This window comes from Lonchura striata, chromosome 4 (assembly GCF_046129695.1).
Source record: "Lonchura striata isolate bLonStr1 chromosome 4, bLonStr1.mat, whole genome shotgun sequence".
Lineage (NCBI taxonomy): Eukaryota > Metazoa > Chordata > Aves > Passeriformes > Estrildidae > Lonchura > Lonchura striata.
This window is the reverse complement of record NC_134606.1, coordinates 10,303,683-10,315,213: the sequence shown is the minus strand read 5'-3', so window position 1 is coordinate 10,315,213 and position 11,531 is coordinate 10,303,683. Positions and strand designations below refer to the sequence as shown.

General features: G+C 51.2%; 1 protein-coding gene across 1 annotated transcript; it reads right to left on the bottom strand.

Moving 5' to 3' along the window:
- Positions 1 to 8,363: 8,363 nt before the first annotated feature.
- On the bottom strand, positions 8,364 to 10,913 carry LOC110481873 (homeobox protein HMX1). Its single transcript, XM_021550690.2, has 2 exons — positions 10,637 to 10,913; positions 8,364 to 8,991 (listed from the first exon to the last, which is right to left on the bottom strand). Exons 1-2 carry the CDS (start codon positions 10,896 to 10,898, stop codon positions 8,417 to 8,419), a joined length of 837 nt encoding a protein of 278 aa, XP_021406365.1. The 5' UTR covers positions 10,899 to 10,913; the 3' UTR covers positions 8,364 to 8,416.
- Positions 10,914 to 11,531: the final 618 nt, after the last annotated feature.

The following is an 11,531-nucleotide window of genomic DNA, read 5'->3' as shown; positions in this document are numbered from 1 at the left end:
GGCGCGGCGAGCCGAGCGTGTCCGGGCCGGGCGTGTCCGAACCGGGCGTGTCCGAACCGGGCGTGTCCGGACCGGGCGTGTCCGGGCCGGGCGTGTCCGGGCCGAGGGTGTCCAGTCCGGGAGTGTCGCCGAGCCGAGCCGAGCCGCGGGACTGGCGGCGGCGGCGGGAGAGCAGCAGCGGCAGCCGGGCGGAGGGAAGGATGGGTCCGCGAAGGAGGAGGGGTCGCGGTGACGGAGGGAGGGGATGGAGCTAGAGGGAGCCAAAGCACTGAGGACGGGGGGAGCGGTGCAAGGGAGGGAAGACTGCAGAGAGGAGAGGGAGAAGGAAAAGGAGCAGGGACTAGAGGGAAGCGGGGAGGGAGGGACGGAGGGAGGGAGGGAGGGGCGAGGAGCCGAGGGGTCCCGAAAGGGTGCCCCGGGCAGCCGCGGCAGGGCAGGGCTCGCTGCCCGCCTGCCTAGGCCCTTCTGCAAGTGGGCGGAGGGAAGGCAGAGCCAGAGCGCACGGAGAAGGCGAAAAGGAGGTGGGATGGCAGAAGGGAGATCTCTGGATTGAAGGAGAAGAATGGAGGGAGAAGACGGGGAAGATGGGAATGAGGAGTCCAGTGAGGAAAAGCAGAGATGGAAATCAGAGAGGGAAGGAGGGAAGGAAGGAGGGAAGGAGGGAAGGAAGGAAGGAAGGAAGGAAGGAAGGAAGGAAGGAAGGAAGGAAGGAAGGAAGGAAGGAAGGAAGGAAGGAAGGAAGGAAGGAAGGAAGGAAGGAAGGAAGGAAGGAAGGAAGGAAGGAAGGAAGGAAGGAAGGAAGGAAGGAACTGTGAAAGATCAGTTAATACAGGCAGTCTATCCCTGCGCTCCTTCCACCTGCAGACTCTCAGACTGAATACGCATGGTCTCCCTGTGGAGAAAGGGATCCTTTTTTCCTCCCAAGGAGTCCCGTGTTGTCAGGCCACCCCAAAATCCACACATAACTTCCACACATTCCCCCCACACCTCACCATCCCCTCTATCTCCCCTGCTCCTCCCCGCGGGTCAGCAGAGCTCTTCCTCAGCTTCCAAATGAGGCAGTGCTGGTGCGTGGCAGGTGTGAGTTCTCCAGGGTGCGCCTTTGGGAGATGGAGACGCGTTCACCTGAGCTGAGCAGCCTGGGGAAGGATCGATGTGTTTCTGTACTATCTTGAGAACTTTTGCTTCCTACACCTACTAGCACAGCTGCGTTTAAAAACCCGTCGAGGCAGGACGTCCAGCGATTTTGAGCCGCCGTCCTTTGTGCATCACAAGGAAACCTCTCCCCGTCTGCGACCCCGTGTAAATCCAGGACAATGCTTCCAACGGCATTTAAGGGGGCTTTTAGGGAGAGTCTCGAGGCTTCCACCACGAAAACTGCTGAGGGAAAGCCAGAAGTCCTTGAAAAAAGAGTTGACAATAGAAGTGCTGACAGGCTTTTAAATATTGCGATGCTAGAGATTCCATGAGCTAAAATCAGGGACATCTTAAGCTTTGGATGCGTTAATCTTTAACGCACTGGTACTTGAGAAAGCGGGTTTCAGCTCTTTTTCATAATTTTTTTTTCCACTTTATGAATGCACTCAAATTTTAATGCAGCCTTCTGCTGGAGAGCTGCACATTTTCCACCAGCCGAAAAAGAAATGTATCCATCTTCCATCAACAGGATTATTGGCCAAATACTCAAACTTGTTGCATTTGTCTTACAGTCTCCTATAAGAACTGGGTGGTTTATCAGAGCAAAATATCCATTTAAGAGAGAGAAAGAGAAGGGCCAGGGCAACGACCCAGGTAAGAGAGGTACAAAATGCGAAAAAGCAGATGAAAATATAATTTAAGAAATTTGGTCTGAGATGGTGAAACTAGGAGCATGGGAGCCTTGGATGCACAGTCAGTTTGCTGTTTGCACTCCTGTCCCAGCCTCCCTTCGCGCTGTCTGTGAGTGAGGCATGTCCCAGGTGCTCACATCTATTCTTGCTGCAAACCATTTCCCTTCTATTAAAAACAAAACAAAACAAAACAAAACAAAACAAAACAAAACAAATAAAACAACCCACCAAAGCAAAAAAAACCTACATCCTAAAAAAGAGAATGCCTTGAGACAGTGTATTTTCCTAGAAGGCATTTTCTTGGAAGAAAAATTAAAAGCTGAAAAAGACAGAACTAAAAAGAAAGTGATGAAGGAAACATAAGTTTTACTACCCAATCTTTTTTTCACCACAGCCTCCTCCACTCCCCGAACAGTCCAAGCCCAGTCCTGGAAAATGTGATCCAGTACCAGCCTGCTGGGAAAGGTCTGTCATCCATTCCCAGCCCCATCTGGCCACTTTTCAAAACCGGTTTTTTTTTCGGGGGAGTATTTTTGGTTTGGTTTGGGTTCTTTTCGTATGTTAGGTATTTTTGTTTTGGTTTGGTTTTTTGTTTGATGTTTGTTTGGGTTTGGGGGTTTTTTTGTTTGGTTTTTGTGTTTGGGTTTTGGTTTTGTTTGCTTTTCCCCGATAAACCTCGTGCAGAGGGAGCACGCTGCAGAGCTGGATCTCTTCAGCCCCTGGGACAAGTTGGAATCAATTCACTGGCCACAAGAGGATGCAGGGGAGTCCGGGGTCCTCCTGCAGCGAGTTCTACAAGCCAGGTCCATGCCGGCCTCTCCATGTCCTCTGCTAGGTCACTCTTGCCTTCAGGGGAAACTGAAGAGCAACAGGTAGAGCGTATCCTGTCACCTGCGAAGAATTCTCCTGCAGAGGGAGCGGGGATGCGCGGGGGAAGGCAGCAAAGCCCCCGGGCCCACTGCACACCGCCAGCAACACCAGCCCCGCCTCCGCCGGTATTGACCCAGAGGTAACGTGGGGAACAGCGTCCGACCGGGCGGAGGGGAGAGAATCTTCCCCAAAATTCAGGAGTTTTTTCCAGTGAGTGGTTCCCGGGATGAGTGGGCAGCCCCAGGAAGAGACTCGTGTGAGCAGGGGCAGCTTTGGCCGCAGCCTTCGCGTTCTGCGGGGATCAGAAGAGGGTCTGGGCTCAGAGGCCAGGGAGTGATCCCAGCTCCGCTCCTCACCACCGCGGTTCCTCCCGCCTCCGAAAGGCTGTCGGTAACAAGCGACAGCTTTTCCTGCAATAGGTGGAGGTTTTCCGACGCTGGTACTCCTTCAGCCCACTCTTCATTTGCATTTTATTTGTGAAGAACCTCGTTGTCTGGGACGTGTGAGGACACGGAGGCCAGTACCGCACAGCGGCAGGGCAGGAAGAACCAGCCTTTTCCTTTTAGTAATATAATCCTGTAGTAGAAGCTAACATCGTGCAGAGTGGAAACCTTTCACCTGGGAAAGCTTTTTACCAGAAAATACTCGTCATACGTATCTATATTTCCATTTTAGCTCAGAGCACAAAAAGTCTCTTACTCTAACCCTGATGGAAATGAAATCTGATTAGACGGTACAGAAACGCCAAAGAGTCTGGTTTTGCTTGGTTTACAGAATCGAGTTTAGTTTATCCCCCGAGGTACTCGAGGGTAAAAGTCCCTCCCTGGATTTCAAATCCCTTGCAAGTAAAACCCTGGCGATTGCGGACACAGCAGCGCCTCGCAGCGCTCTCTAAACCATCTCCGACGCTCTCCTGGGACTCAGCCCTGCGAGCGGCTCTTGAGCAGAAGCCCTGTCCCAAAAGCTTGTTAAAATCACTAGGCGGGTTCGGGCACTTTGGCGCTGCTTGTCCCTGAATAAAACTCGCTTTAGCGGTTCAGCAGTGGCTGGACATGGATTGCGGGTTGCTGTTGTGGTCTCCCATCACCCCGGCAGGGCCCCGCTGCCGCCCCCCTGGAGCAGGCAGAGGTTCGGGCAGCGGGGACATCCCTTGCCTGCGCCGGGCAGCCCGGGGAGGGAGCGGGGGAGGGTGGCAGAGAAAATGGCATCACTGGAGGGAGAACAACTCTCCCAGGGGTTCCCCAGGAAAGCAGCTACAAGCGTCACACAGACACAAGCTTTTCTGGGGAGCTGGACACGCTCAGAGGATGCTCCGGCCCAGGAGGTGTTGGGGCACGGCCACGCTGTGCCGCGGGACAGAGCATCCCCTTTGGAAATTCTGTTTCTCTCTGAGGTCAATTCAGAGTCCTCTGCTAAATCGCCTTCCTCCTGACACTGTGCTTGATATCTGAGGAAAAATCTGGAGGGGAATTCCGAATAAAGCTAGTAATATCCAACTGTTTAGGGGGCTGGAATTGCTAAAGAGGAAAGGGAAAGGGAAAGGGAGAAAAAAGAAAAGAAAAGAAAAGAAAAGAAAAGAAAAGAAAAGAAAAGAAAAGAAAAGAAAAGAAAAGAAAAGAAAAGAAAAGAAAAGAAAAGAAAAGAAAAGAAAAGAAAAGAAAAGAAAAGAAAAGAAAAGAAAAGAAAAGAAAAGAAAAGAAAAGAAAAGAAAAAAAAGAAAAGAGAAAAGAAAAGTTTAAATTTTAGGTGGACATCTAAATTTTCGTTTATATCTTTTTGAATAGACATTCATGTATCTCACTACATAGAAATTAAATCATAAGCAGAGTTGAGAAACTCAGGATAGTTAAAGGAAGCATTAAGACATCCATCATAAAGTTACATTCATCTGGAATGGGAAGGAAAATGTAGGAATATTGCCTGGATCTAATTTGAGGCTGACAGCACTGCGGGTCCACTGGAGTCAGGAGCGAGTCTCTCTCCGATCGATGGTGAGCACGGGGCACATTGGCAGAGGGCACAGACAGACTATTTCAAGATAATGCAGTGGACAAGAAAAAAAGAAGAATCGATCCAAATATATTGTTGAACAGTGGAGCCAGCACGCACCTACGAGATTTATCAAGTATTGATTTGCATTAATATTTTAGACTCGTGCCTACGAGAAAAGTTATGGGCCATCTTAAACCGGTGAGCAATGTACCATTTGCAAAGTAGCCATTTAACAAGGTGCTTTCCAGCATATCGATCACTTTCATTTAAAGTGTAATTAATAATAACGTCTTACTGCATCTCCAGTAGGAATTTATTTCAAAAGGGCACTTCAGACTCTCTTTTGATTGTCGTTTGCTTTGCTTAAAAAAAAAAAACAAAAACTTTTCACTGATTATTTTTATTAGCGTCCAATAAACACAAGTTGTCTTTGTGAGTAATCTGGCAAGGTTCTCCTTTGCCTCGCCTCTGGAGTGCCATCTAGCTAAGCTGTTGTAGCAACATTCATTAAATAAATGTCAACAGACAAGGATTTATGCTGCATAATAATATTACAGCTGTAGTATAACTGGATTTATTTTAAAGCTATTCTGAGGTTGCTTTGATCTGTAAAGCAGCAACGTATGTCTCTATATGTCATAAATAGCCTTTGCAAAAGTACTTTGAGCTTTACAGTCCATCAGCAATTTCTTAGAGATTTCTGTTTGCAGGAACAGTACAAAGCGTGTGACTCTTGCAATTTTTATTTGTTTAATTAAAAAAAAAAATACACACAAGGAAGAAATCTGTGAGGAATTTGCTGTCCTGATTTAAGGGATGGGCTTGGGTGTTCGGGTATGGGGGTTTTGTCCATTTTGAAATAGTCAATGCACATACCTCAGGGACTGCATCTGGTGCTAGGTGTTCCTCTGCATCCAGCAGAAATTTCTTGCCATCAGATACAGGGAAAAGTATCATTGCAAAAGCTACGAGGTAAAGAAACCTGAGGTGTGTATGTTCCTACTTGCAGCACATACTTTTAATAAGCCACTATAAATCATTTTCTGCATGTACAGAATAAGGCATAAGTAAGCACTTTTTCTTAGATGACTTCACGTCTTGCACCTTTTAATATTTTACCATGATCATAAGTTACAAATACAGTGTATGAAAAAAATCTGTTTATTGATATAATCAGCACATCTTTAAAAAACAAACATACTAATGTCAAAACACATTTTAAAAATCCGATTGATCATTTAACCCTGCCAGTTCCTTAACTTCAAGGAAAGAATACTTAGTAGAATCAGAAGTATAATAATCTCATATGTTACTCCAAAGAAAAGGCATGTGGAGAGTGGCAGGCATGTTAAATTTCTCGTTGGATTACAATCTACTCTGATATGACTGTAATGAGTCAGGATTTTACTCCAGTAGGTAACACTGGGAGGTCTGGGGTGCTGGATATAACGGGAAAAACTGTTTAGCCGCTCTCTTCCAGGGGCAGCCAGGCTTTGAACGGCATCAAAATCAAGTGCTTGCGCCCTGAGGAAGAAACATCGCCCCAAGTCACCTCCCCTGACACGAAAAGGCTGAAGTCCAGCCCAGCCGCTCCCCCGCGGCCGGGGCAGCGGCGTCCCCTGCTTCGCCTCTTCCCGGTCCTCCTTACACCGCTCGGGGACCAGGCATTAGACGTTTTCATCTCAAATTCGGGTGTTTGATAGATATGCCAAGAAAACAGCTGGCCAATATGTCCGGAGATTTCAGGGTGAGATCAGCATCAGTAGGGAGATAAAAAAAAAAAAAAAAAAAAAAAAAAAAAGTAAAAAGAAAACTTCAAAAGACAACAGCGTCCAGAAACGGGTTTACATCGAAACCAGTATCCCGGCAATTTAGTGCTTTTCTCAGGAGCTTATAAACATATACATGCATGTATACATATATATGCAATTCTGCAATTCTCAAGTGGTTTTGAGGCTTGCAATGTCCTGACTTCAACTGCGCAGGCTGGTGCTCAGAGCCGTATTTCAGGCCAAAGCAGAGGCAAGCAGAAAAAGAAAAGAAAAGAAAAAAAGAAAATAGAAAGGGGAAAAAAATAAAAGAAAAAACAAATGAAAAAAAAAAAAAAAGAAAGAAAAGGAAAAAAAATGGGGGGAAAGTCCAAAATTGCGTCGAGGTTATAATCCACCCCTGACCTAGGGTTTTGTATCAAAGCTGAAGCTCCACCACATCTTGCTGATCGATTTCATAACCAGAAAAAGATTGCTCCAATTATAATGAAAAGCGTAGGAAAGAGTAAGAATTAGATCGCCCTTCCTTCACAGGAGACAGGTCCGCATTCCCCAACAGATCCAGGACCTGGCCTTGCCTGCAGGGACACCGAGTGCTCCGAGCTGGTTGGTTCATTTGCAGCTGATTATGCCCTGGAACGTACGATCAAAGCTTGACTTTCCACCAAGGCTGAGTTTTATAAGGTAATTTCCCCCTTACTATTTGGAAAAAGGAATTCAAACTTTTAGAAATAATGATAGTCCAGAAATTCATTTTAGGAGTGGGTAAGAGAGGGAGGGGAAACAAAACAGTCATTAAAGAAAAACAATAACTTGGCATGCATAATACTTCATATAATATCACGTTACAGGTTCGCTTGCATAATCAGACATACAGCTCCCCAGTCTGTTCCCATCTGATTATTTTTCTTTGCTTCCTTTTTAATTGCCAGTGAATTATTAATCGATTACACAAACCGATCCCGTAAGAGATGGACAAGTCGAGGTGCACTTTCCTCAACCTCTTCAGGAGACCAAAAAAAAGTGGCAAATCCACTTGTAAAATACAGTATGTAGAATTACATATATACGTGTATATATAAAACCGTGTATTTTAGCCGATAATTTGCCAGGGAAATAAAACGAAAACAAAGAAACCAAATCCTCACAGCTCGGATTTCAGCAGGGCGAATTCTTTCCAACACTTTGCCTTCCAGTTGTTTCAAATCAAAACTTCTGCATCGAGAAGGACCGGGGGCCACCAGCACATGCTTGGGTGTCGGTAGTATGGAAATGAGAGTAACGATGGGAGGGGATATGTACGGATTAAGTGGCTAAAACAAAGGGCCCTGGAGAAGCTGCTGGAGGCCGGGATCAGCAGGGTTCCCCGCTCTGCACGGCAAGCTGCTGGGGCCGCGGGGAGGCTGAAAGGTTTCCCCGGTAGGAGCGCCGGCCCGGGCCCCAGATGTCCCGGGGAAGGTCTCTCGGCCGCGGCGGGGCCCGGGGCTCGGCCGCCCGCGGGGTGGGGGCGGCCGGGAGGCGCCGGCGGTTCCGTACATTCGTGTCACGCCCGGCAGCTCTGCGGGATGCAGCAGGAAGGGTCGGGGGAGCCTGTAAGTCCCCCGGAAAACGCCGGTCTGCGTCGGCCCGGGGCCGGGGCGGCGGTGAGGGGTTTGCCGCTGCCACGGGGCTGGATTTTCTTTGGATGCGCGGCGGTGGGAGCCCCGCCGACCTGATCCCTGTGCATGGCTGGGGTTTTTCAAGTCCTTTCGGCTCCCTCCGGGCTGCCGCACGTCGCTCCGAGTTAACCCCAAGAGTAAGTTTATTGCACGTTAAAAAAAAAAAAAAAAAAAAAAAAAAAGGCAGAAAAATCAAGAAACGTGTAAATTGAAAATAAAAAGTCCGTGGAGGAAGGGGGGTGGAGCTGGAAGCCGAGGGAGGAGGCGAGGGGCCCGCGGTCCCGGCAGAGGTGGACGCTCAGACGAGTCCTGTCATCTGCGACCGTAGGAAAGGGAGGGAGGCGGCGGGGAAGGTGCCCAGGGGGTAGCTGACGCCGCTGGAGAAGCCCACCAAGGGGGGCGACATGTGCGGCAGGGTGAAGCCCAAGGCGCTCGCCGGCGAGTTCTCGTGGTACAAAATGGGGACCCGCACTATCCTTTGGGCGGCGTGGGAGAGGTTGGCCGCTTCCAGGTCTGCGGCCAGCTGCCGCTTCCACTTGTTGCGGCGGTTCTGGAACCAGATCTTCACCTGGGTCTCGGTGAGGTGCAGCGAGGCGGCCAGCCCGGCCCGCTCGGAGCTGCTCAGGTAGCGCTTCACGTCGAAGGTGGACTCCAGCTGGAACACCTGGCTGCGGCTGAACACCGTGCGCGTCTTCTTCTTGCGGCCGGCGGCGCGCTGCTCCGGCTCTCCCGGCTCCTCGCCGCGCTCCTCCTCCTCCTCGCGGCCGCCCGGCCCCGGCCGCCCGCCCGCCGGGCCTCTGGCCGCCGCCCGCCCGCCGCCGCCCGCCCGCTCCGCCGGCTCCTCGGGCGGCTCGGGCGAGTCCCGGTCGCTGGCTGCAAAGAGAGGCAGAGGCTGCTGCAGGGATCGGGGAGCAGGGGCAGCGCGCTGCCCGCCCGCCCCGCTCGCCGGGAGGGGAAACCAGCGCGGCTGCGGGGACAGCAAGGCCGGGCAGCGAGGGGCCCCGGCAAAGGCTCCTGCCGCTTCTCTGCCCCCTGCCATAAACTCCCTAATATTTCTGAGTTATAGGCACACGTGCACGCATGCTTGTATGGAAACACAAGCACTGTATTTTATATCTATAAATATTCTGGTCTATGGACACGCTCGTGGATCTGCGTATGCGTGCGCACTCCTGTGTATGCACATAACACACGCACGGGCTGTTTTCAAGCCATAAAACGCACCCGTGAGTGTATACACACACGTGGATATGCACAGAAGTGCGTGTGTAATTTTTATGAATATATGCACACGCAGGAATACGCGTGACCTCTTATTTATATACACATGTCTGTATTTACACACGTATACATACTTAAAAGTACATTTGTAAGTAAGAGGGGTAAACATAATATTGTGTCCGTGTGTTTATAGAGAGGGACCAAAAAGAAATAATTCACATTATTCTGGACTACAAAAAGGAAATGGATGGGGACAACTATTCCAGTATCGAGACATACCTCCATGCAGTCTCCAACACTGTGCATTCCAATTACAATTTGAAAGGGGAAAAAATATTTCCTACTCTCTATAAAATAGAGGGAAAAGAGAAATTAAAAAAAAAGAAGAAAGAAAGAAAGAAAAAAAAGGGGGGGGGGAAGCGCAGTTGTTTCTGGAGTACTTTGCTGTCTCTATATGTACTTCTGAGAGAAATTAAAAATATTAATAAGTCCATGAATGTAAAAAGAAACTATTTGGATTACTAATCACTCCTCTTTTCCTTATTGAGCAATTATGAGATTTCTGCAGGCTCAGAGAGGGTCACAGAGATGGGCCAAGGCACAATGTTTTTTCTATCAGGAAATAGAAAATAACCACTAATGGCAGCCCGTTCACTCTATCCTATGTTAATTTCTACCCCGAACCCCAGCTTCTGCTCCAACACCCTCTCCTTTGGGATCCCTGCGGCGAGAGGCCGCGGTGCGAGAGGAGGCCAGCGGGGCTGGCTCTGCAGGAAGGGTCGGATGGGGCAGCCGGGACTGAGCCCAGCTGCTCCCCCGGCTTCCCAAAGTCTCCATTGCGCAGCTGGGGGACGATGCTCCCAGCTTTCCGGCTTGATGAGGAGTCAAAAAAAAAAAAAAAAAAAGGAAAAAATAAAAAAAGAAAAATAAAAAAAGCCAGACCTGCCTCTTAAAAAGAAATGTAAAAAAAAAAATAAAAGGAGAGAAAAAATAGAGAAAGAAAAAAGATGGGGGAGGGAAAGGGAAAGAAAAAAAATCCCCAAGCAAGCCAAGAATCCCTGTTTACACTTTGGGCGGCGGGGCGGAGGCTCCAGGTGCCTGACACATAGGGAGCATTTCCGGAGATTTGCCCCGAGCGGCCGAAAACGGGGAGGCAGGGCGGGGGGCACTCCGTGCATCCCCCTCCGGCCCGCTCCGGGGGCCGCGGCGGGACCCGGACCCCCCCACCCCGGGGGGAGCAGGAACACCCCCAGCCCCGGCCGGGCCCGGCGGTGAAGGGTGGGGAAAGGCGACTTACTGTCGGGGCTGGCGCAGCCCAGGAAGGCGGCGTGCGCCCGGCGGTACCAGCCGACGGCGGCGTCGCGGAGCGGGCAGCCCGGGGCGCCGATGCGCAGCGGGGAGCGCGGCCCGCAGCGCGGAGCCCCGCGCCCGCCGCCCGCCGCCGCCGCCCGCCGCGCCCCGCCGCCCGCCGTGCCCTCGGTGCCCAGCAGGTCCTCGATGAAGAAGGACGAGACGCGGGCGGAGGTGGAGCCGGCGTTTTCCGTGGCTTCGTCCGGCATGGTCGGAGAGAACTGCGGGAGGGGATCCCGGCTCCGCCGGCGGCTGGCTCCTCGGCTCCCCGCTGCCCCGCGGCCGCCTCTCGCCTCTGCCTAGCCCCGTGGATGCTCTCTTGGTATAAAAGCGTTTTTTTCCGGAGTAATCATTTCAGATCGCGGTTTGCCATCATTTCCTGCAAGCTAGGAGGGGAGGGGGGAGGGGGAGGAGGGGAAGGGAACGGGGAAGGAAAAAAAAAAAAAGGCAGCCCGACAACCCATCGGAGGCGCCAGATTCTGCGCGAAAACGCTAATAACGAAATAAAAATGTCATGCGAGTTAAACGGCGGGCAGGAGCGGGGGATCCTGCGGTGGGCGGAGCGCCGCGCCGAATGGGATCTGCGCGGGGAAAGCGGCGGGCGGCGGGCGCTGCCGGGCGTCTGCGTGTGTCCGCGTGTGTGTCTGTGTGTCCGTGCGCGTCTGTGTGTCCCCGTGTCCGTCCGTGTGTCTGCGTGTCCGTGTGTGTGCGCGCCGCCCCGGGGCCGCCGTTCCCGAGCTCCTTATTTAGGTCAATTAGGGAGCAAATCCCGGCGCGGGGGGGCGGCGGCGGCGGCCCCGGCACACGGGCCGCGGCCGGGGGGGCTTGGCCGCTCCACTTCC